A 22,929-nucleotide genomic window follows, 5' to 3' on the forward strand; every position below is an offset into this window, starting at 1 on the left:
AGCGAGTTAAAGTGCGTGAAATTTCTGAGACTATAGGCATTTCAAAGGAACGTGTAGGATATATTTTGCATGAAGAATTGCAAATGAAAACGCTTTGCGCAAGATGGGTGCCACGCTTGCTCACAGCAGATCAAAAACGCACTCGCTTGAAAATCTCTGAACAGTTCGTTCTTGGAGCGTTTTCAAAAGAATAAAACTGATTTTGTGCGTCAATTTATTACTTTGGATGAGACGGATTCACCATTACACATCAGAATCCAAACTGCAGTCAAAAAAGTGAACAGAAGCCGGTTGTTCAGCGCGAAAGAAGACAAAGTCGGTTCCTTCAACAGGAAAGGTCATGGCATCGGTGTTTTGGGATGCTAAAGGCATTTTGTTTATTAATTATCTTGAAAGGGTAAAACAATAACTGGGGAATATTATTCCGATCTTTTAACCAGACCAGACGAAAAAATTCGTGAGAAACGAACTGGTTTGCAGAAGAAAAAAAACAATGCACCTGCCCATAAAGGTGTTTTGGCAATGGGAAAATTAAGGGATCTGCACTATGAATTGTTGAAACATCCACCCTATTCCCCAGATTTGGCTCCCTCTGACTTCTATCTCTTCCCAAAACTAAAACTCTTCCTCGCTGGTCAGCGTTTTTCTTCGAATCAAGAGGTGATTGCAACTGTAGAGGGGTATTTTGCAGATCTTACTGAGAACCACTACAGGGACGGGATAATGGAGCTAGAGCATTGCTGGAATAAATGTATTAGTCTTAAGGGAGATTATCTTGAAAAATAAAAATAATTTTGAAATTATAAATTCGTTTTTTCATTGTTAGGCCGAGAACTTTTCAGACCAACGTCGTACATGTACAGAAATAGTACATGAACCTGATGAAGTAAAAATATTCTCCAAACAGCGCGCTGTGCAGAGAAAGATCGCAAAACGTTGATATTTAGAGTGACATCATAAAAAGAGGAATTATTAGTGATGTTAAAGAAATTTTAGTACGGTAAAATCCCAGTTTTACTATTTCCGTTATTGTCTCATGCAAGTGAGTTATGTCCTCTTCATGAAGACCCATGTTTGAAGCCGAGATAGTTTTTAAATGAGTCTGATGAGATAGTTAGTATATCAGTTATGAAGAGAGTGGACTATTGCACGGGGATCGACCGAACCTTCCTTGTTGAATATGTAAACTTCTGGTTCGCTGAACTGTGGATTGCGGCGAGGAGCCTTTCCATTGCACCAGATGTTCCTCCGAAGGAGAAGATTATGATTCCACCTCGCTTGCTTGTACTCAAAACTGAAGGATTGTTGCTTTCTTCTGCTGCAATCGATGGATTTTGTAAATCATCCACGCTTTTGCAGGCGACGTAACTGCGTCGTGGGGGGGGGGGAGAGAGACAGCTCTTCCTTGCAGAGAGATTCTGTCTTGTCTGGTTGTCGTTTTGATTTTATATTTTCTTCTTCTTCTTGATCTCTTTGTCGTTTAGTTGTTGCAGTTGTTACTTCCATTTCCTCTAACTGTTCCCCCTTCTTTGGCAGATGACGTTGATGGTTCTTCAACTGCTGTGTTAGTTTTTGTGGAGGAAGTGTCGGATTCTATTTTACAGTTCTGCTTTTTCTTAGTTTTTCCAAGAGATGTCTTTATAAATTCTGCCCGTTTCACCTCCTCAGAATCAGTTGTCGTTGTTGGTAGCGATGGAAATTCAGGAGCCCTGTTTGTGTGCTCTGATATGAATTGCCGCTGTTAGATACGGACACGTGATCTTGTGGTCTTGTTGCTGCCATTTTCTGCAAGGGCTATTGCAATGCTCTAGGGTGTGTTCTAATTCGTTGCAGTTACGACTTTTGGCTCGTATACGATATCCTCGCATTCCGCTCCCAGATGATTATAGGAGCCACATCTAAAGCACTGCCTCCTGACACCCGGGTAACTAACCATAACCCTTGTAGATCCAATTATTACGAAATTAGGAACAGGGCTCTTCATTTCCATAGTGCCGCTTATATCTCCAGATTTCCACTCCGGTTTACTAACAGCGATGCCAGTACCTTTCTGTAACTTTCTTGATGTCCTTAACAGTTCCCCATTTTGAGATCTTATGAAAACGTCGTCACTGTTTCCAACGTATTCTAAAGGAAATCTTTCTATTTTATTTAAAGTAAAGAGCCAATAGGCTTCATTTTCGGCGATGTAAAACATTATTTAAATTAAGGGGATATTAAATCCCAGATTGTTTTAAAACCGAATAAGAAACTCAAAGATTAGAATCAAACTCTCCCTCGATGAGTCTTTGAACTCCCCGGAGGTGTCTAATAATAATAATAATAATAATAATAATAATAATAAAAGAATAGTACGAATACTAATACTAAGAATAGCGATCAGAACTTTTTCCACCTTTGCAACGAGTTGCCGTAGTTTTTACTACGTACTTGAACTACGTGCTTTAGCTTACGCTAGTAGTCGCCGATACGTTTATAGTCACTATATTCGGCATGAAACTTTGATTCCGATCTTTGAGTTTCTTATTCGGTTTTAAAACAATGTGGAACTTTCTATTTTAATTTTTCTAAGCAGACTTCTAATCATGACCGGAGTTGCTTTGGCCCAGGAGCATTTAAAACCTTGCAGCAACTTCTCTCTCGTTTCTACATTCTTGACTACTATCTGAAAAATTCCCCCTACCATATGGGATGAAGCCATGAATATTGCTAGATCCTGCTGCCTCGCATAAAGCTTGGCATATCACTTTTTTCCTATTTTGGGGTGTATTTCAAAGCCTAACGTTTCCTAGGCAAGAGCGAAGCCACACTAATTTTATACTGTCATGAGAGTAAAAAAAATAAGAAATGAAGTAAGTGGTGGTTAGTAAGTGCACTATACTATATTCCTAGGAACAGGTTTTACCAGCAAATAATCCTGTAGACCCGAAAGTCTACTTTCGGGTCTACAGGATTTATGACCTACAGAAAAATGTCTTATAACCTATCAGAAAAAAAAAAAAAAAAAAAAAAAAAAAAAAAAATCCTGTAGATCCTAAGGCCTACTAGCAAAAATAAACCTGTAAGCTTCAAAGTTACTAGCAAAAAGAATCACTACTGGAGAAACTAGATACGACCTTACCTCACGAGAGACGTTCTTACCTCTGCAAGACAAGCCATACAGCACTATTCCATCACTATTAAATAAGAAATTGTTCCCCAAAAAATAAATTACAAAAGAAAGCGATGAGCACATACAGTGCATCACGTTAAAAATCGAGAGATATCTATTTAATAAAAAAATAAGCGCGACAATGTTTAGTGTATGAGTCTATTTGGAAAATTATGAACTATTCAAAAATATTATTTATTTTACTTATGTTTTATCTTTTATACTAAATTAAAATGTTTTTATAAATTTATAATATACTTTAATTTATTTATATTTAATTCATTACGCTACGTGCTACTAGGATTCACTGAATTGTTTGTCCTATAGATATGGCGTCAAAATCTCCTGAGGATCGGGCTCTAGCCTCTGGAAATAATGAGGATATTTACTCATCGCCTGTTGAAGACAGTAAAAGAGCACGTACGTATGTCATAAATAATAACATCGCATTTTAAGTTGTTCTGAGGTATATTCTATTAAATTGAATGCTTCCTTCTCCCCCACCAGTGTTTCCTCAAATCACAACATTTGCAGATTTTCAAAAAAAAAAAATTACCTCTTAAATTTTCTCCAACCCCCATCCTTCTTCTTCTACTTTTTTTTTTTTTTAATTTCTTCTAAAATTAATTCTTTGGTTTCAGCTTTCCAAAACACATTAAATATGGTACATATCCTTCTCGTGTGGAATCTATGTTTAAAAACTCAAAACAGCAATATAGCCTTCTTTGGACTGGAATAAGCAATGGTGCTATCCTAAGATACCAAGAAAATTATATACTTGGTTCAATCCGTTATCCAAGTGTAAGCAAACAAAGTTTGCACCTAAAGTATCTTCAGGACTGGGGAAACTCATGGCAAAGGTGGTATGAATTCACATCACTTACCTTAGTATCCCATAACTCATATCACCTTTGCCACGAGTTGCCCCAGTCCTGAAAGATACTTCAGGTGCAAACTTTGTTTGATTACACTTGGATAATGGATTAAATCAAGTGCATAATTTCTTAGTATCTTTGATTTATGATATAACGAAGTGAAAAACTTTCAACAAAGGTGCTATCCATTATTTTGACTGAACTGCTAACTTCAAATCACATTCAAACTGTGTATCTCAGTATGTGTGTATAACTCGTATATAAATTTCAATTAAAAATAATAGTACAGCAGCCACAAACACAACGGTTTCTTACGGATAAATTATCATTAGAGGTAATCACTTTAGACATGTGTAAAAATGTAAAAGAACTTTGTCTCAGATTAATCTTTATTTAATTCTATTTTTTGATATTTCTAATGATCCGAATTGTAATAATAAAAATTGTATATACTATATATACATTTCTAACAATGTAAACAGCAATTCTGTTCATACAGTTTCTTGTTACTATAATCCGAACAACGTTACTGGCTAGATAGGTGAAGCCAACATGCTTTTCATATTCCTCTTTGTCTGAGTAAGGAAATTTGTGAATGGGGTGGTTTTGAGCTTTACGTTCGCCCTTTAGGGACAGTGGAATTAGTTGTGTTCAGCTGGGAGTAGAACTGATTTGGGTCTTTTGTGTTTGCAGTAGACTGCTTCATTGTAGTTGGAGGCGTGTTTGACTAGTGGATTTGGGTGCGTGCTTGCCTTGGTGAAGAACTTTTCAGCTAGATCGGAAAAAGGGAGGAGATGTATGGAATTTTGGAATCTCGGAGGATCTGGGTGTTTCTAATAAGCTATGGGGCGTCCAGAATCATCCACAGGCATTTGTTTTGAATTCGTTGTAGTTTCAGCATATTGTATTTGATTTAGAGGTATGGCTCCATGCTGGGGAGGCGTAAGTAATTACAGGATGTATCACCATCAGATATATTAATAATTTGTTTTGTTTGTCTAGTTTACTGCTGTGATTGATCATGGGGTAAAGTTGAACTATGGTTCTGGATGCCTTAGAGCCGATGAGGTTGTTAAATCGGAGTTTTTTTTTTTTTTTTGTCAAGTTGTACTCCGAAATATTTGGTTGGTTTGTCAGCCGTGGAATCTCTTCTTCATAAAGCTGGATGTCATCAATGGTGGAGACTTTCCTTCTGGAAAAAAGTATGGCTAAGCTTTTGTGGGGGGTTTACTTCATTCCTCTAATCCGAGAACCATTTCTACAGAGAAGAGATACTATCCTGGAGCTTTCGGATTGCCAGATGGGGGCTGAGAGATCTTGTCTATATTGCCGTGTCATCTGCATATAGGACTGTGACATCCCACATCCCACAGACCTTGGATTCTGTGGGATGTCTGCTGCATAGATTGAGAATAATAGGGGGGGGCGGCAAAGAGCCCTGTGGAACATAAGCTCTGTATTACTAAAATCTTGGTATTTCTAGCCTGGCTCCCACTGATGAGACCTCAATAAAGGTCGAAACCGGTCTAGGTGGTGATCCCTTGCCTTTAATACATAGCATCATACATCTCAAGGAGATGATGTGCTTTGCATTAAGGGCAAATATTAAGAATAGTGATCAGCGCTTATTCTACCTTTACCATGAGTTGCCTTGACTTGCACTACTTTGAGGGTCAGCTAGACTTGCAATACGTGCAGGCGCAAACTTGACTTTTGTCTGTTTGCTTACTTGGGAAATGGAGTAAAACCAAGTTTAAAATAGCTTGGCATCTTTAACATTTATTATACCCAAGGTAAAATATTTTCTATATATGTGTGTGTGTGTGTGTGTGTGTGTGATCTATTCCACTTTGTCTGAGTATATAAAGTCCTACAAAGAACTGGCTACATGGGCGAAGCAAGAATGCTTTTCATATTCCCCGTTATCTGTAGAGGACAGTGTAAGGATAAGGTGTTATTGAGCTATATAAAGCTCTGATCATGGCAGGAGGATAATAGCAATAGCGAGCCTCAGTTAGAACATCATTGGCTACAGCATTACCATCCATTACCCTCCCCCGGTACCTATTTTAGTCGCCTCATACGATATGCATGGGCTGCAGTGGAGCTATTCTCATCCCGGCCACCACACGGGGAATATTTAAATAGATATAGATATAGTTCTAAAGTTCTAAAAAGAACTGGGCGATGGACTAAGTCCTTGACTCTTTATCCCGTCATCTGAATGAAGAGAATCTGTATGGATGGGGTGTTATTGAGCTAAAAGTTCTAGTCATGGCTGAGTAACAGCATTAGCCGAGCCTCAGTTAAAACTTCATTGGCTACAGCATTGTCATCTGCTACCCTGGAAGTCCTATAAAGGACTGAGTGATCGTCTCCCCACTTATATAGATATAAAATATCTAATGAAATTTTATAAATTACATTATGTGAAAAATAATCTACCTATATTTAGTTCGTTTTATTAATTTTTAACAAATATAAGACAGCATTTTAAGGCTGCTTTACCTTCAAAGTTTTGCAAAAATAAAACCCACATTAATCTTTATTTGTTTCGCCGATGCACAAAGGTCAGACTGAGAATCACAAAGCCCGAAGATCCAGTATAAGCTTGTAAAAATCAGAACAAATGAAGATATCACAATAGGAAGGCAATGTTGGTGATTTAGGTGTTACTCGTAACTGTCCATGTTTTATATTAAACTTTTAACAATACAGTACGGGACAATGAGCTAAACACAGTATTTGCACCTTTGCAATCTCCTTCATAATAATCAAATTTGTTCCTCCATTTCTAATTTGTCTCAAAATACAAGTTTCCATAATCCAAAATAGAGCCTCGGTAATGTATTCGGTATGTACGATGTCCTTTGGTAGGAAAAACCTGGGTTCAATTCTGGGCTAGGAAGCGAAACATTTGATGCGATTATCATCTGAAGGCAAGTTAACTGTCTAATATGGAGGTTACAGGGATGTTTCCTGAAAAAAAAAAAATAGGCCCACTGGCAGAGAACGTACGTAATTAACTGACACAAAATACATTTATGAGGTAGGTGTGTGTGTGTGTGTGGTATTCAAGAGACCTTAAAAATAACTTCTAAAGTAGAATAATTCGTTTCTTAAGTACTTACTAAAACACACATCAGCAATAGTCTGTAGTCTGCTCCGCAGGATAGATAGACAGATAGGTAAAGAGCGAATTATTTTTATGCTTAACTCATTTTTGATTCCATAAATGCATTTCATGTTTGGCTAATAAAATTTAAGAATCTTCTCTTTTATGCTAACAGAATAATGACTATATATTTCCATGCGGAATTAATTAATGCAAAGAAAAATTTGATAACTGAAACCTATCTTAATATTAATAAATGTTCTCTACAATTCTCAGTAGCAACTGCAAGATAAATATTAACTACTGGTAGTAACAAGAAATCATTATAATTACTACGCTAATGTATGTCGAAATCATTATCATAGGTGGAGCTGTCGTAGTCCGTGTGATAATTCCCTAAATTGTCACTCTCGGATCCCTCTGGGTATCTCAGTCTGTGACTAAAATTGTAATGAAGCTCTAAACATCTCGCTTTCCATTAGACTACTGTATGGGAAGCCATAAAAGGGTCATATAGTTGACGCTCGACAAAGTTTAAAGCTGTATTATGAATATTTGTTACTAAATTGTGTGTTGCACCAAATAGTTTAGATAATTCCTCAGCCTATTGTTCATAAAATATTTCCACACTTCCACCAATAAATCGATTGATTTATTTATGATATAATATGGTAATACAATGATATAATACAACAGTTGGTGTATTTAAGGAAGACAGTATTTCTGTTTTGGCACAAGTAAGTATTATTTTTTTGTGTATTTTTGCTTCTATTTATTGATTTCATAATAATAATAATAATAATAAGAAGAAGAAGAAGAAGAAGAAGAAGAAGACATATAGCAAAATTTAGTATTTCAGTATTTATTATATAGTTTTAAAATTTTATTCATAGAATCATAGAAAAATTTAATAATTAAAAAAAAAAAGCTTGTAGTCCTTGGAAAACAACAACAACAACAACGGCTGATTAATCACCGAGTTTGCTTCTTTAAATTGCTAATATAAGATTTGAATTTTAAACTCCATTTTTACACAGAATAATAAAATAACCAATAATAAGCATAATAAAAAACTAATAATAAGCATAATAAAAAACTAATAATAAGCATAATAAAAAACTAATAAAATCGTTTGTCGTCCGAATGGCGTTTTCTACTTAAAATCCCACAAATGGCATTGTGTATTTTTTGTATGCTTCATTATTGTCTTTCTTAGCAGCATCTCAAATCGGAATGTTAGAGTATTTTGTGTCTTTCATCAGGTTCATATAATAAATATTGATGTAAAGCAACTGTTTTTAATAAAAGCATTTTATACATTCCTCTTTTTATTGGTTTCCCAAATGAATGTTTTCTTGGACATTGCTTAAAAGTGTAAATAATGACAAAGAGTACAAAAAATTGATTAAAAAAATATATAAACACATAAATATGGCATAAATCACATAAATATAATAAAACACAAAAAGTGGGATAAAAATGCTGATTTCATACGGTATTTTCTGTATGAAAATCTCACAAAACAGTATATATTACACAATTATTTATTGATTTTCCAATGATCTTTTGTAGAAACGTCACATTGAAAATTTGATCTAATTAATGCATATGTAGTTTTAAATTCAGTTAAATTTTTGCTATTAACAAGAGAAAGTAAATATAATTAGATAAAATTAATATTATATCCTTTTATTAGTAATAATTTTCAATTTGAGTAAAAATTAATAATTAATGCACCATTTTATAACCATAATAAAAGCTTAATAATAAACAAAATTGTTTTAGAAAGTAAGGAGAGATTTACAAGTTGTTCAATTGTTCAATACTGTTGATTCAATGTTAGTGTTTCATTTCGCAGTGACATTTCATGTTTTATTTATTTATTTATATTTATAATATTTAATGTTTTATTTATTTATTTATTTATATTTATTTATTTATTTATTTATTTATTTATTTATTTATTTATATTTATTTATTTATTTATTTATATTTATTTATTTATTTATTTATATAATATTTAATGTTTTGTTTATTTATTTATTTATATTTTATTTATTTATTTATTTATATAATGTTTTGTTTATTTATTTATTTATATTTAATGTTTTGTTTAATTATTTATTTATAATATAATATATTTAATGTTTTATTTATTTATTTATTTATATTTTGTTTATTTATTTATTTATAATATATTTAATGTTTTGTTTATTTATTTATTTATATTTAATGTTTTGTTTATTTATTTATTTATAATATATTTAATGTTTTGTTTATTTATTTATTTATAATATATTTAATGGTTTGTTTATTATTTATTTATATTTAATGTTTTGTTTATTTATTTATAATATATTTAATGTTTTGTTTATTTATTTATTTATATTTTGTTTATTTATTTATAATATATTTAATGTTTTGTTTATTTATTTATTTATATTTAATGTTTTGTTTATTTATTTATTTATATTAATGTTTTGTTTATTTATTTATTTATATTTAATGTTTTGTTTATTTATTTATTTATATTTAATGTTTTGTTTATTTATTTATTTATATTTTGTTTATTTATTTATAATATATTTAATGTTTTGTTTATTTATTTATTTATAATATATTTAATGTTTTGTTTATTTATTTATTTATAATATATTTAATGTTTTGTTTATTTATTTATTTATAATATATTTATTTATTTATAATATATAATATTTATTTATTTACAATATTTAATGTTTTGTTTATTTATTTATTTATATTTAATGTTTTGTTTATTTATTTATTTATAATATATAATATTCATTGCCATTAGTAACTGAAAATTAATTATTTAATGTTTTGTTTATTTATATTTATATTTATAATATATAATATATTCATTTCCATTATTTTCATTGACATTAGTAACTGAAAATTAATTATTTAATGTTTTGTTTATTTATATTTATATTTATAATATATAATATATTCATTTCCATTATTTTCATTGACATTAGTAACTGAAAATTAAATATTTAATGTTTTGTTTATTTATAAATTTCATTGTCATTAGTAACTGAAAATTAATTATTATTATATTTGTTTCACTGTATTTATTAATATTTGTATAAGTAACGAAGTAATTAATTATTTGGTTTTGACTAACGGTTTGAAACAATACTACACATGCTATTTTTTTTTTAAAGCTAAAACCATTTTCCTCTGAAAGCTTTCAATATCTACTACGCAGACGAAAAATTTGGTTCAGTTTTACTAAACCACCCACTGTTTGTCTCCAGTCAGAACAAACAATTTCCGTGAGCAAGCTCTACTTGTGAACCAGCTGTGTATGACGTCCATAGAACATAACATGGCTTCTCTGCAAAACAGCTTTAGCCAAACATCTCACAAATCACATCGATTGCTTGCAACAAGCTTTCGTCACAAGAACGGCTGTAGCGGCATTCCTACGGTCATCTCCTCTTTTCATGTATCTGGCTGATAAATCTCCTTTTTATATCCTTGCTGCATCCTTTTCTTTAAATTCTTTCAGTTTTTTTTCTCCCCGACTGCCTTCACACAGTAAACATCTATACAGTTTGGGAAATTAGTGTGAGCAGCGTTTTTTTTTTTTTTTTTTCCCCACAACATTTCATGACAGCAGTATTTTCTTCAATAAGAAATTCCAATTCCTTGAATTTCTTATAGAATTCATTTATAAGAAATTCTACATCGATTCTAAATAATAGAAATTGATGTTCTATGTGGGTTAAATCTGACGAAAAATAACTGAATATAGGGGGGAGGACGTACTTGAATTATATAAATAATAAAACTCAAGAAAAATAAATAAAACTGCAGAAATATAAAGAACTTATAAAAGAAACGGTTAATGAAATGAAACAAATATGCAGGATAAATATTGGACAACCAATTTGAAACAAATGGAGAGTAAGGATCCTAAAAAAATACTAAATTTGTTCAGCATTTTTTAGAGATAAATAAATTCCTAAAACGATGCAATATCCCAGGAAAATGGAAATTACACTCTGTATAAAAATAACAAAAATTACAGAAATCTAAACACCGATCTTTTAAATACGGAATTAAAATTATTTTCAAAAGCAATTAATTAAAGTAATTCAAAGAAACTAATGGATAATTGTAGTTCTAGCACACAGAGAGAATATGCCGTAAATGATGATATATTTTCCCTAAACATTTGAAGGAAATATTTATAAAAATATAACCAAACGTAAAAAAAAAAAAATTAAGTGTCTAAGCATTAATGTATAAATAGGCTCTGATAGAAAGCCTTTAATATATACCGAAGTTTGACTTCGAAATTGTTGTTAGATATCAGAAATCCTTGGTCCTATTCTATTGATACTTAGAGCATAGAACAGTTGCTCGTGTCTAATACTATCAAAGGCTTGGCTTCATTTAGGTCTACAGAAACTAATGCTAATATCAACTCACTTCCTTTGGAATTACAAAAAACTTAAAATCCCTTAGAAGGAAACGATTGTGTTTTTTTCTCATTTGTTCATCGAGGATTGTCAAAAATCTAAGTACTCCGAATGAGGTCTTTGACATGAGTTTAAAAAGTAATATCATATATAATTATAAGAATGATAATCCATATTTCTGATAGATATAAGATGTAAGTTAAATAGGGATTCGATCTTTTATATTTTCGTAAGCAAGAAACTCATGCGCTCCTCCATAAAATTCACTAGAAAAAATTATTTTGTTGGCATTCTTCAAATTTTGGCAGTCGGTGTTCGCTCTGAGGATGAAGAATATGGCATTAAGTCTCGAACACAATGCTGAAATAGGATTCGGTAGGAGAAGAGCCAAGTATAGTGCAAAGTGAACATTGTCATGAAAATTATCACAGACGGTAAATGCTGTCCTTCGTGTTCAATGCTACGCCACTTTTTTACAGCATTTAAACCATCTGTATATCTTGATTTGATTGCCTACAAACCTCGTAGAAAAGCAAACAGAAATAATTTCCGTTGATCAGCAGATAAGTCGATTAATAGACTTCACAGAATTACGAGGTAGAAGCTAAAGATTCGCCTTTCTACCGCAGTAATAAGTGTACAGATACATATAAGAGTTGTAATCCTATTATATATCCAATCTGCAGTAATAACTCGTTCATCTATGTGTCTCTCTTTACGTTTTGAAAGATCCCTAAATTGGAGACCCGATATTGATGTCCACCCTGCTCACTGTGGCACATAAAAATTATAGGAAATATGGAGTGAATATCGGTGAATAAATTCCTTATAATTATACTAAAATGTGCTTCTTGCATAAAAAGAACGCTTGCATTATGAATGATGGAACATTAATTCCTAGATAAAAAAAATATACAGAGGCTGATTGAAGTTCATGAATATTAAGTGAAATGAAATTAACATCATTGGATGGGATAGAAAAAGAGACAAAATACGTAATGTAAAACCGACCTTAAAAAAAAGTTATAAATGATCAGATTTTTAAAAAAAAAAAAAAAAAAACATTATTATATATCATCATGTTTAAAACCAAAAACTGCTGTCATTAGCGATGACCTTCAATGTGTCAAACAGATTTGGAGAGTCATGAACTCAACATGACTATATCATTATAAGAATCATAATCCATATTTCAGATACGATGCCAATTAAACAGGAATTGCGATCTTTTACTTTCTTAAGAAGGTAATCCATGCGCCTCTCCATAGAATTCAATGGGAAAAATTCAATAGAAAAAAAATGAGGGGATCAACAGGACAGAAGACACTAACAGCTTTAGAAGGAAAGATTATGGAAGGATGTTATTTTCAAAATCTTTCTTTCCCGAATTTTTATCAGTATGACACAATACCATCTCTGTCCCCAAGGCTTATTACGCTTTAGTCTGTACTTCCTTGGGAAAATGATTAAAACCAAGTATAAAATTTCTTGGTATCTTTATAATAAACCCAAGATTAAAAAAAACTTTCTACATCTTTCTCTCATGCAGATATTTTTATTAATAAGGTCAAGCACCTTTTGTATACTTGTATATGAGATATATATGACTTCTGCATTACTTTAACCTTGGTATCTCTCCCTGGTCTAGCTCCCACTGAAGAGACCTCAACGATGATCGAAACTGGATGGTGGTTTGATTCCGGGGGAGCGGAGTTTTTGCTCCCTTAAGGTTTTTGCTTTAGGAAGCTTTTGAGCATCCAGGAATTTGGATCTGTCAGATGGCATGTATTAGAGCTTCCTTGGCGGATGTTTTTCACTAAGGCAAGTGATATGAAGTCATTGGCCTCTATATACAAGTAGCTCAGACGTGAATATATTTCGCGCGTAAAGCATTGTTTTGCTTGCTTGGGAAAAGGATTAAAACCAAGTATATAATTTCTTGGTATCTTTAACGTATAATAAACCCAAAGTAAAAAACGTTCTACTTCCATGAAGACAGATTGTGTTAATCTGGTTTTTTTATTACTTGTGAAGTGCTGCATTTATTACACATTTCCATATTATCAGTAGAAAAAGAAAACGTTTTCTTCCATTTGGGAAAGTTTCACCTGAAGGACTCCAGTTTTTGTGAATAGTACAGGTTGAATTCAATACTCTTGACCGATTCTAAACAGTGGCTTGGAAAATTCTTTCCAGATCCTCTGTCGGTTCTCAAAATGTATAAACCGTGAAAAGAAGTATCTCAAAGCTAGCCATGGCACTGTGTACGACTAATATATATATTGTCAAACAGAAAATGCTCCATAAACATTTTGATGTGTTTTGATACATTTTCTCCGCCTAAAATTAACGCTTATCATCTATATTTGGATTAACATTGATCATTTGCATGCTAGTTCGAAATGTACAGTAAAATTAAAATTAAAATTGCATGATCGTTATGATCAACAATAAGCATTTTGATCAGTCTTTTTATTAACATTTTAAAATACTTTATTATCATTATGATTAAGAGTAACCATTTTAATCAATGTTTTGATTTAATACTTTTTTCCTTTCCTAGCTGGATCTGGTCAGCAACGACAGCATCCAATGTCATTGCTATGGTGGTTTTTGCTGTGCATTGTTTTCTCTTGGGCAGTTCACATTTCGTGATCATGCTCTTCCACCTGGCCCGTGGTCACGAGAAAGAATCGCATCTGTCCACTGTTGAAAAAGAAGCATTGTTCCTTTGTCTTGACTCAACCACACAAGCGGTGTTCACCCGTTTCCTGTGGCTACAGGTGATTTTGTGTTTGTGCGTTTGTTGCAAGATTATTCCGTCGACTGCAAAACATGTTTCGTTTTTTAAGGCTGTGGTTCTCCCCTCAGTCTTCTGTGTGCCAACATACCGCGCCATTGCCTACAAGGAAATCAGCGCAAACATCACATTTTGCTCAAGGCAGTGCTCTCTAACATCTGATGATGACTGCGCAAAAAACATCATATTAAAGATAGGGTCAGCTAACTCTAAACGAACTACAAAAATACAAAATAGTTCATCCTACAGTCTGCTCCAAAATGAAGCTGCGTTCTACTCTGATATGCTCTATAGACTTCGTGATGTTACATATTTTATAAAGTTCATTTTTGCCATTTGTTTTGCATCAGCAAGCTATGAGACAAATCTAGAAACCAGGTATTTAAAAACGAACGTATTAATCAAATACATTTCTATAGCTCGGATGGTAACATATCTAATTAGATGCTTTTGGTGCCGACTGTAAGATTATATTAGTAAGGAAAATGTCATTTAGTGTAGCATTTAAAGAAACAAACAAAGAAACGAATATATCTAATTATGGCACACCTAGAAAAGTCTTGTGTTAGGATCAACATGTTTTATAAGTCAGCTATGTAACATATATAGTAAGGTAAGGCTATTTTTTTGTCCCCCAGAGGTTTACCGATAATTATTAATACATCAAATGAAAATACTTTCTCGTTTCAGACTTAACTGGGTGGAAAATACATGAAGAAAATATCATTTGAGATTTTTCTCATTATACTTACCGTATAGTGGTCTAAACGTATTCATTATTCTCGTTAATATCGGGAATTCACATCATTATGCTCATAATTAAACCAAATGCTTTAATGCGAAGACATCTCTGATATCATTCATGATTTTTTTTTAATCATGAACTCATTCTGTATATAAATAGAGGAATTTCGAGTTAGCCAACTGTGACATTTTCATTCCTGAACTTGTATATAACTCAAATCCAGCCCGTCAACATCTATCTATTGTATTCCTGCCTTGGTTGAGACAATTAAAAAAAAAAAAAATGCTGATATCGCCATACTCAGGTTATGTATTAGTTCAAATCCCTTTTCCCGTTTCATGCACATACTAATTTGAAGCGATATATAATCGATGAAGCTATTTGCTTAAATATTCGTAACTGTTACCGACAGGTTTAAACGTATCAAGTCATAATCAGTCATTGGCTAATGATCTAAATCCAGAAGGAATTAATGTAACTGGCTACTAATATGATAAAGATCTATCATCAATGAATGCATATCGTAATGGGTCCAATTATTTTATTCTACGCTATTAAACCGCTTATCTCAATGCATCTGTTCGTTAGCTGAAACTGGAAAATTAAATAAACAGTAATCAGTTTTAGCCCAATAATGATCTGAATCAGGTTTCACTCATAATTCTTGATCATGTGTAATGAATCAGAAATTTATAATTTCAGATCGCGGCTATCTAAACGTTTACAAAGAAGCTGTATGTTTAAAAGAAGTGTTGTTAACTTTCTTATACATGCATCAATATTTAATTTTATTTTATATATACCTATATAATATATAAATATATAATAAAATAATTGCTGTGCTTGTTTAAGTGGTTTTCCCAATAAATAGAAATAAATCTTGTAGTAAACTTAAAGTGTTCTGTATATTTTTTGAATTATTATAAAAATTAGAAACATTATTATTTTTTTTTAAAGTTCATAAAATTGCAATGTTAAACTATTGTCAAATATGTGTTGTAGATTCTCTGTTTATATTATTATTATTATTATTATTATTATTATTATTATTATTATTATTATTATTATTATTATTAAACAAACTTTTTATTTAATGCTTTTTTTTATTTAATGTTGTTTTTTATTCAATACAAAATTATAAAATAAATATAAAATATATTGGTCTAAAATGAATAATATGCATTCAAAAGTATCCTCATGATGTTTATATGAGTAAAATTTTGAACAAATGTAGTGATAAATCTGTCTGAAAATCATTTTTATTGTTTATGAAATAAATGGTACATTGTAATTACCACAAGATGACTTGGCTGATTTATATTAACATTACTGGCAATGAGCATGCGCTTTACTGCACTAATATTTCAACTAAAAAAGAACATCGCCTGCATTTTACTCTTTCACGTTGCACGCGATTTATGACGTCAGGCCATAACTGAGAATGTGTTTCAACAAAGTTGATGATATTTCTCGCTAAAGCACAAAATGTGAATGCATTTTTTTTTAATTTACTTGGCATAAGCATGTTTACATATTTCATTTATAATTTCGTGCAGACATTTTGGAACGTGTCGCTTTAAATAAAGTTGAATTGCACCGGTATATTTTATTTCTTCACGTGAAGAAGGAATACTTGAAGATTTAGCAGAACATATTAAACTACTGTAAATTACCAACACCAAATACATTTTCTTAGTTCGTTTAAAGTGTTCCGTTCGCTGAAGAATGCTTTCTATTTTCCAAAAAAAGCGGTGATATAAATCATAGCAAAGACAGTAAAAAAAAAAAAGAAGGAAATGAAAACCTTAGTCACTGTATTCTGCGTGTTTGAATGTTTTTAAAAGTGCATCTTTTTTCATAAAAAAAAAAGCTTGAGGTAAGTAGTTTCTGGGATTTTTTATACTTCGTTGAGTTAAAAGTGACAAATATTGTGCCACATTTTTGCCGAAAGAATTTCGTGCAACTAATATTTTTCTCTTGAAAAGTAAATATGACTGTAGCTATTCCTTATGACGTTTCTCTGGTTTAATCGTGATAAACATTTTTTTTTTTTTTATTTAATATATGCCGAGGCGTCGAAAGGCATGCAAGTTGTAATCGTTAGCGAACGCTGGCGTTCCTTGTTTGTTTCACGAGCAAGCTGCAGACAGTACTCATCCCTATGGAAAAGGCGGATGTCACACGCGATATTGCCTTCGAGTCTATCATAAGAATTCTTAATAGGCTCCCTATGTAAGAAAACTATTACACTACAAAAGCCAATTACCCGAATGCTTCAGGTTTGCACGCAGGGATGTATTCTTATTCTCGTATTCATGCAAGCTTCATATTTCATTTAGGTGCCACATTTTTCAGAAGCAAGTTTCATTCACATTTATGACCCTTCTCTGCCGGCAGCAGAGACTATATTGGGGCGTCAGCTGTTCACCTAACACTCCCCACTCTTTATAGACTGTCTCCGACCTGCTGACTGCTGCTATGAGGAGGGGAAAAGATAGGGGGAAGTAGGTAAGGCCTCTCAGTTGGTCCAGGCCTGCAAAACGACCGTTTCTATTCCTGCATAGTCATCAGTTTTTTGTTTATTTTTCTTGAAACGATTTGTCAGATGATAAGAAGTCTATGAATTGCTTACTTATACCAAGAAATTCATTATCGTAATAATGAATAGGAAAAACAACTTTTCAATTATTGAGAACTTCTGCTGTTTTCTCTTTCTTTCGTTTTTTTCCTTTTTTTTTTTTTTTTTGAATTGAAAAGTGTGTTTGCATATTTCGTTTCGATAAATAAATAAACGGAGAAATTATTTTAATTGGAATTATTTCAGCAATTTGGACTTCTCGATCAGGATGACGGAATGGTTTGGTATCTTTTAGGGGAGGGGGGTAAATACATATATTGTTTTTACATTTTTGATTATTTCAACATTATTGCACTTTTTTCTTTAAAAGATATTTTATTTCATTTTATGTAAAATAACTTTTTTCACCGATATAAAACTAAGATTTTGCCATTTAACTGGAAATTCAAATGGTTTTGATGTTGTTCTGATTTCTAAGGAGTGAGAGATTGATCTCATTGGCGCACCCAGGGGGTCAGGGGATCCCTCCCTCCAAAAAAAGAAAAAAAACACCAGAAAATTTTTCGAAAAATCTTTTCCTAATTAAAATTCATTTTTTTATTTATGTTGTGTCGTGTCTTCTATTTCTATACTACTTATGAATTAGCAGTCATATAAAGTGGAATACCCTATAGCAGCGCTTCCCAAACTGTAGGCCGCGGTCCCCTTGAGGGCCACCGCAAATTTTTTTGAGGGGGCCGTGAAATAATAAAAACAAATTTAAATTTAAGATTAAGTGGGTTTTTTTATCTTAAAAGAAACGTATTTAATTTCTATTATTTATTATTTCTTTTTGTTATTTTTTATATTTTAATGGAAAAAATCACACATTGGTGTGGGTTCACAAATTTTGCTTCTTGCGTATTTCGGCGCTTAATGAATTTGGCGCTTATTCATGTAAGTTTCATTATAAGTTTAATTTGTAAGAAGTACAAAACAGCTTATAAACACAAAATCTTGAATATAAATACAATAAATATTATAATAATATATGTCTCTATTACGATTTTTTTTCGATGGGGGGGCGTGAAATATTTTAATTTTTTCAAAGGGGGCCTTTACATTCATAAGTTTGGGAAGCACTGCCCTATAGCAGTCGCGAATCACGGCCGCTGTGACAGCAAGGCGAACGAGGTAGTGCTCGGGCGGACTGAGCGCTACGTTTGCTCGACCCGGGCCAGAGATCACGGGTATCATGTATTGGCAATCACTGCAGATGTTCAGTCATAGGTCGTATGCAATGCGTAGTGTGTATTCTCAAATCGTCTACTCAACTCACCCCCCCCCCCGAAGATTAAATCATGAGTGCGCCACTGATTGATTCTATCAGCTAGTTTTACCAATGCACATCATGGTTCATTAGGTGTGTGTGTGTGTGTGTGTGTGTGTGTGTGTGTGTGTGTGTGTGTGTGTGTGTGTGTGTGTGTGTGTGTGTGTGTGTGTGTGTGGCCAGAATTAACATCCTTTTAGGCCACTTAGTACCAATTTAAGACAGGTGCATAACTTCGTGCGTGAGATCGACATTAAAAATAAATACATAAAGTACGTAGTTAAGAATGACCCAATACCCTTTGCATTCCAGAAATTTTAACAAATTATTTTATTATAACTAATTAAGTTTGGTTTTGTCATCAGTGAAATGAAAACTTTACATTATTAATTCACGGTAGAAAACCGAATTCTTCAAATTTCAGTATTTTAAAATATTGCAATGAATAAACTTTTCTTTAAAAATAATATCTGGATAAAAATGAGGGAAAAAAAAGCAAAATTAAAAAAAAAAAAAAAAAAAACTCAAGCTGTAGTAGGTATGTTTTTAGATAAAGCTTGGGAAACGACTTCACTTTAGCACTTTTCGATTGCAATTGAAAATTCTCCGGCTTTGTGCTTACAACTACATTCGAAAAAGAAATAAAAAGCAGAGCCATGAAAATATTGGCATTTCCTTCATTCAGATGAATTCAGTTGCATTTTCCCCTTTCTTTTTTGTTCGTAGTGTTTAGGATCAATACTATTCTACAAAATGCACAAAATCACAAAATTTGAATCGAAATCATTTGGATGTAATTGTTCAAGTTAAAACTACAAGTGATTGCAGTTTTTGATATATATATTTATATATATATATATATATATATATATATATATATATATATATATATATATATATATATATATATATCGTAATTTATCGTATGAATAAATGTAATGAATATATATAATGAAGACAAATATATATGGATTTACAAACTTTGCCAGCTACCTAGTTAAATTCATTTGAGCACATATGGATTTTTTATTTTTTTCACATTTGACTTCTCTTTCTGTATGGTCACTCCCTACCTGGTATAATTTGCTAAATGGAGTCTTTACAGGAAGATAATATAATAGGCTCGCAGATATCCTGCCAAACACAGAATTATCAAGAGAAATCACAAATAGTCATGTCCACGGTGGGATTCAAACCTAGTGGTTGTCGTTTGGAGAATGGGTTCGCTATCCACTTGGCTAGACGGCCATACAAATCTGGTGCCGCATTATGGATGATGCATCTCCACCAGCATTAGATAAATAATATTATTCTAACAACTATTTACTTCAGACTATGTTTTCCCTCATCTCACATTTGGAATAGGCCTCGTATGTTTATTTATTTATTTATTTATTAAGAAATATTTCTAAAAAATGCATTCTTACTGCATTTTTAGAAATATGGAAATAAATAATTCGGCGTGTTTTAATTAATTCTAAGCTGATTTATATTTGAAAAAACGTTGTTAATCGATGTATGTCATTTTAAATATATGTTGTTTAGTTGTTGATTTAAATGTTATAAATGTGCGTGTATAAATTAGTATCCTTTCAATTGTTTTGTTTTGTAAATCCATTGCTGTCATCCCCTAAAACAGGCAAATCGATGAGAACACACGCAGTGACGTCATGGCTTTAGTTTAGCAAACGATAGCAATTATAGCTCACTCCTGTCTAATTAGTCAGTCTACAGGATGGCGTATTCGCTCTCCATCCTACAGATTTTCTGTTCAAAACCAACGATGGGCATATACTGTTTTGTAAATGCCATTTGGTAGTAAATGCATTGATATCAGATTACCAACCGCTTACTGGAAGTTTGTACCATGTTTGGTTTCTAGACGAAGATTTATGTATTATGTCCATCCACAGTACTATTATTGCACTATAGGCTAACGAACTTACATGAGTTGGAATCAGAAAATATAAAATAATAAATAAGTTTTTATAACAATCAAAACCACTGTTATATTAAAAATGAAGAGAAAGGATTATAACCATCTATAAACTTATCTCAAATTTGTGGCTCTGTTACCACATAAACAAATATTAAATGACATTTGAAAATTGTCCTAAAACAAAACGAAATACAAATGGCTTTTTTTTTTTTTTTCCAATTTTCTCTTTTCTGGTGACGTTCCTAATTGTTATATTTATTTTATGTTAACAGCGTTTTGGCTAATAAACATTTCTTTCCGAAAATTCATTTACATCTTCCATATTTCTCTGAAAAGCATTCTTTTGCATTACATTTTCAGTTATCCTTTGCTGCTGCGTTGATAAGCTAATACTAATTCTGAGTGTCTTAGAACGCCTTAATACTACCATGAAATCAGTAGTCGAAAACGAAACATCTCAGAATGTGCTTGGTATAGAGTGGAAAACCAAGATTCCTAATTCATAACAATCGTGATTGCAAACTCCCTGCACCAATATATACTAATGAATCCACTAATGATATTTCTAGCTACGTCATTTGTCTTTAAGGGAAGCAACATAACATCACCCTACATTAATTATGCCAGTGATCACCTAGAGGTTATTGATACGCGAGTTGAATGGTCATTTCAACGGTTATGTTTATATCTTTCGCATTGCTCAATGATTTGTCACTCTAATAAAGGTTCTGAATTCATTTAATACAAAGGATTTCTTTTTAAATTTCTTTTATTGAGTTTAAATTTACCTGTTTATATCCATGTTGAGGAAACATTGAAGTAATTGAATGATTTGCCATTATGGGGAATTATCTGTAATAAGTCAATTATGAAGTCAAAGGAATTACAGCAAATCGAACTAAATTGGAAATTATCGAAAAAGATCACGTGACATTATTCAAGGTGGTTAAGTTCTGCCATAACCAGCCAAAGTCGCTGATGCAGAAACATTTATTGACAAGTTAGGCGAACCAGTTCTACGTGTAATTGGAGGCAGCTGGCCAGCAACAGCTCTCACTGTGTACAACAGCCATGTCAACTGCCACTGTCCAGCTAACATCGTGAGCTTGACTAAAACGGTAAACTAGCTATCTAAAGGGATTTCTGTGTATACCTACACTAGCACTACATTAACAAGTAGGATTTATAAGCTGAAGCGTGTAGTCAATTACAATATATATGTAATATAAATTATAATATTCGAGATGCAATACGAGTTTGTGTGTGTGATTATATGAAGGAGAGAGAGAGAGAGAGAGAGAGAGAGAGAGAGAGAAAGAGAGAGAGAGAGGCTTGTGGGGTTACCATTGTTGTACTATTTTTCTGCAAAAGAGACATCTCACAGAAAATCTTAACACATGGGAGGGATGAAGCTTTTAAATTATGCTAAATGGAAACACTTTAAAACTCTGCAACATTCTTTTTATATAAATTTAAGGAATTATTAGAAGTCTAATTTATAAATCTTCTTCTTCTTCTTGCTTTACTACTCTTTATGCGTTTTAGCTTGCAAAGCAATTTTTAGTATTTTCTTTTTTGTGCAACATTGTTCCAATTCTTAACTTTTAAAGTTGTAAGATCTTTTTGTACACCATCACTCCAGCTTTTTCTTGGTCTATCTTTCTTCCCTTGTCTTAATGGTTTCCATTCAAATATATATTTTAACTCCTCTATATTTTCCATTCTTTCTATATGCCCTAACTACGCTATTCTTTGTGTCTTTATATATCTTACTATATCTTCACCATTAATTAATTGTTCGAGTTCATTATTTGTTCTAATTTTCTATATTCCATTTTCTTCTTTCATTGGTATATATTTTCTTTTCAAAGATTCTCAGTCTATCTATATCTTTTTGTGGCCACGTTTCACATCCATTTAACTTATAGCGTTGTTAAATTTCATATATTTCAACATCAGAACAAAT

General features: G+C 32.1%; 1 protein-coding gene across 1 annotated transcript in view; it reads left to right on the plus strand.

The window, feature by feature from the left end:
- Positions 1–16,027, plus strand: part of LOC150107688 (lachesin-like) — a 124,695-nt gene extending 108,668 nt beyond the window's left edge. The window contains exons 8-9 of the mRNA XM_090391467.1: positions 3,479–3,571; positions 14,156–16,027. Of these exons, the coding sequence (XP_090247593.1) occupies positions 3,479–3,571; positions 14,156–14,247 (185 nt within the window). The 3' untranslated portion in view covers positions 14,248–16,027. The remainder of the gene's footprint in view (positions 1–3,478; positions 3,572–14,155) is intronic.
- The last annotated feature ends 6,902 nt before the right edge of the window (positions 16,028–22,929 follow it).

Source organism: Typopeltis vanoorti, chromosome 4, assembly GCF_054136105.1.
Source record: "Typopeltis vanoorti isolate ZY-2024b chromosome 4, IOZ_Tvanoo_1.0, whole genome shotgun sequence".
Lineage (NCBI taxonomy): Eukaryota > Metazoa > Arthropoda > Arachnida > Uropygi > Thelyphonidae > Typopeltis > Typopeltis vanoorti.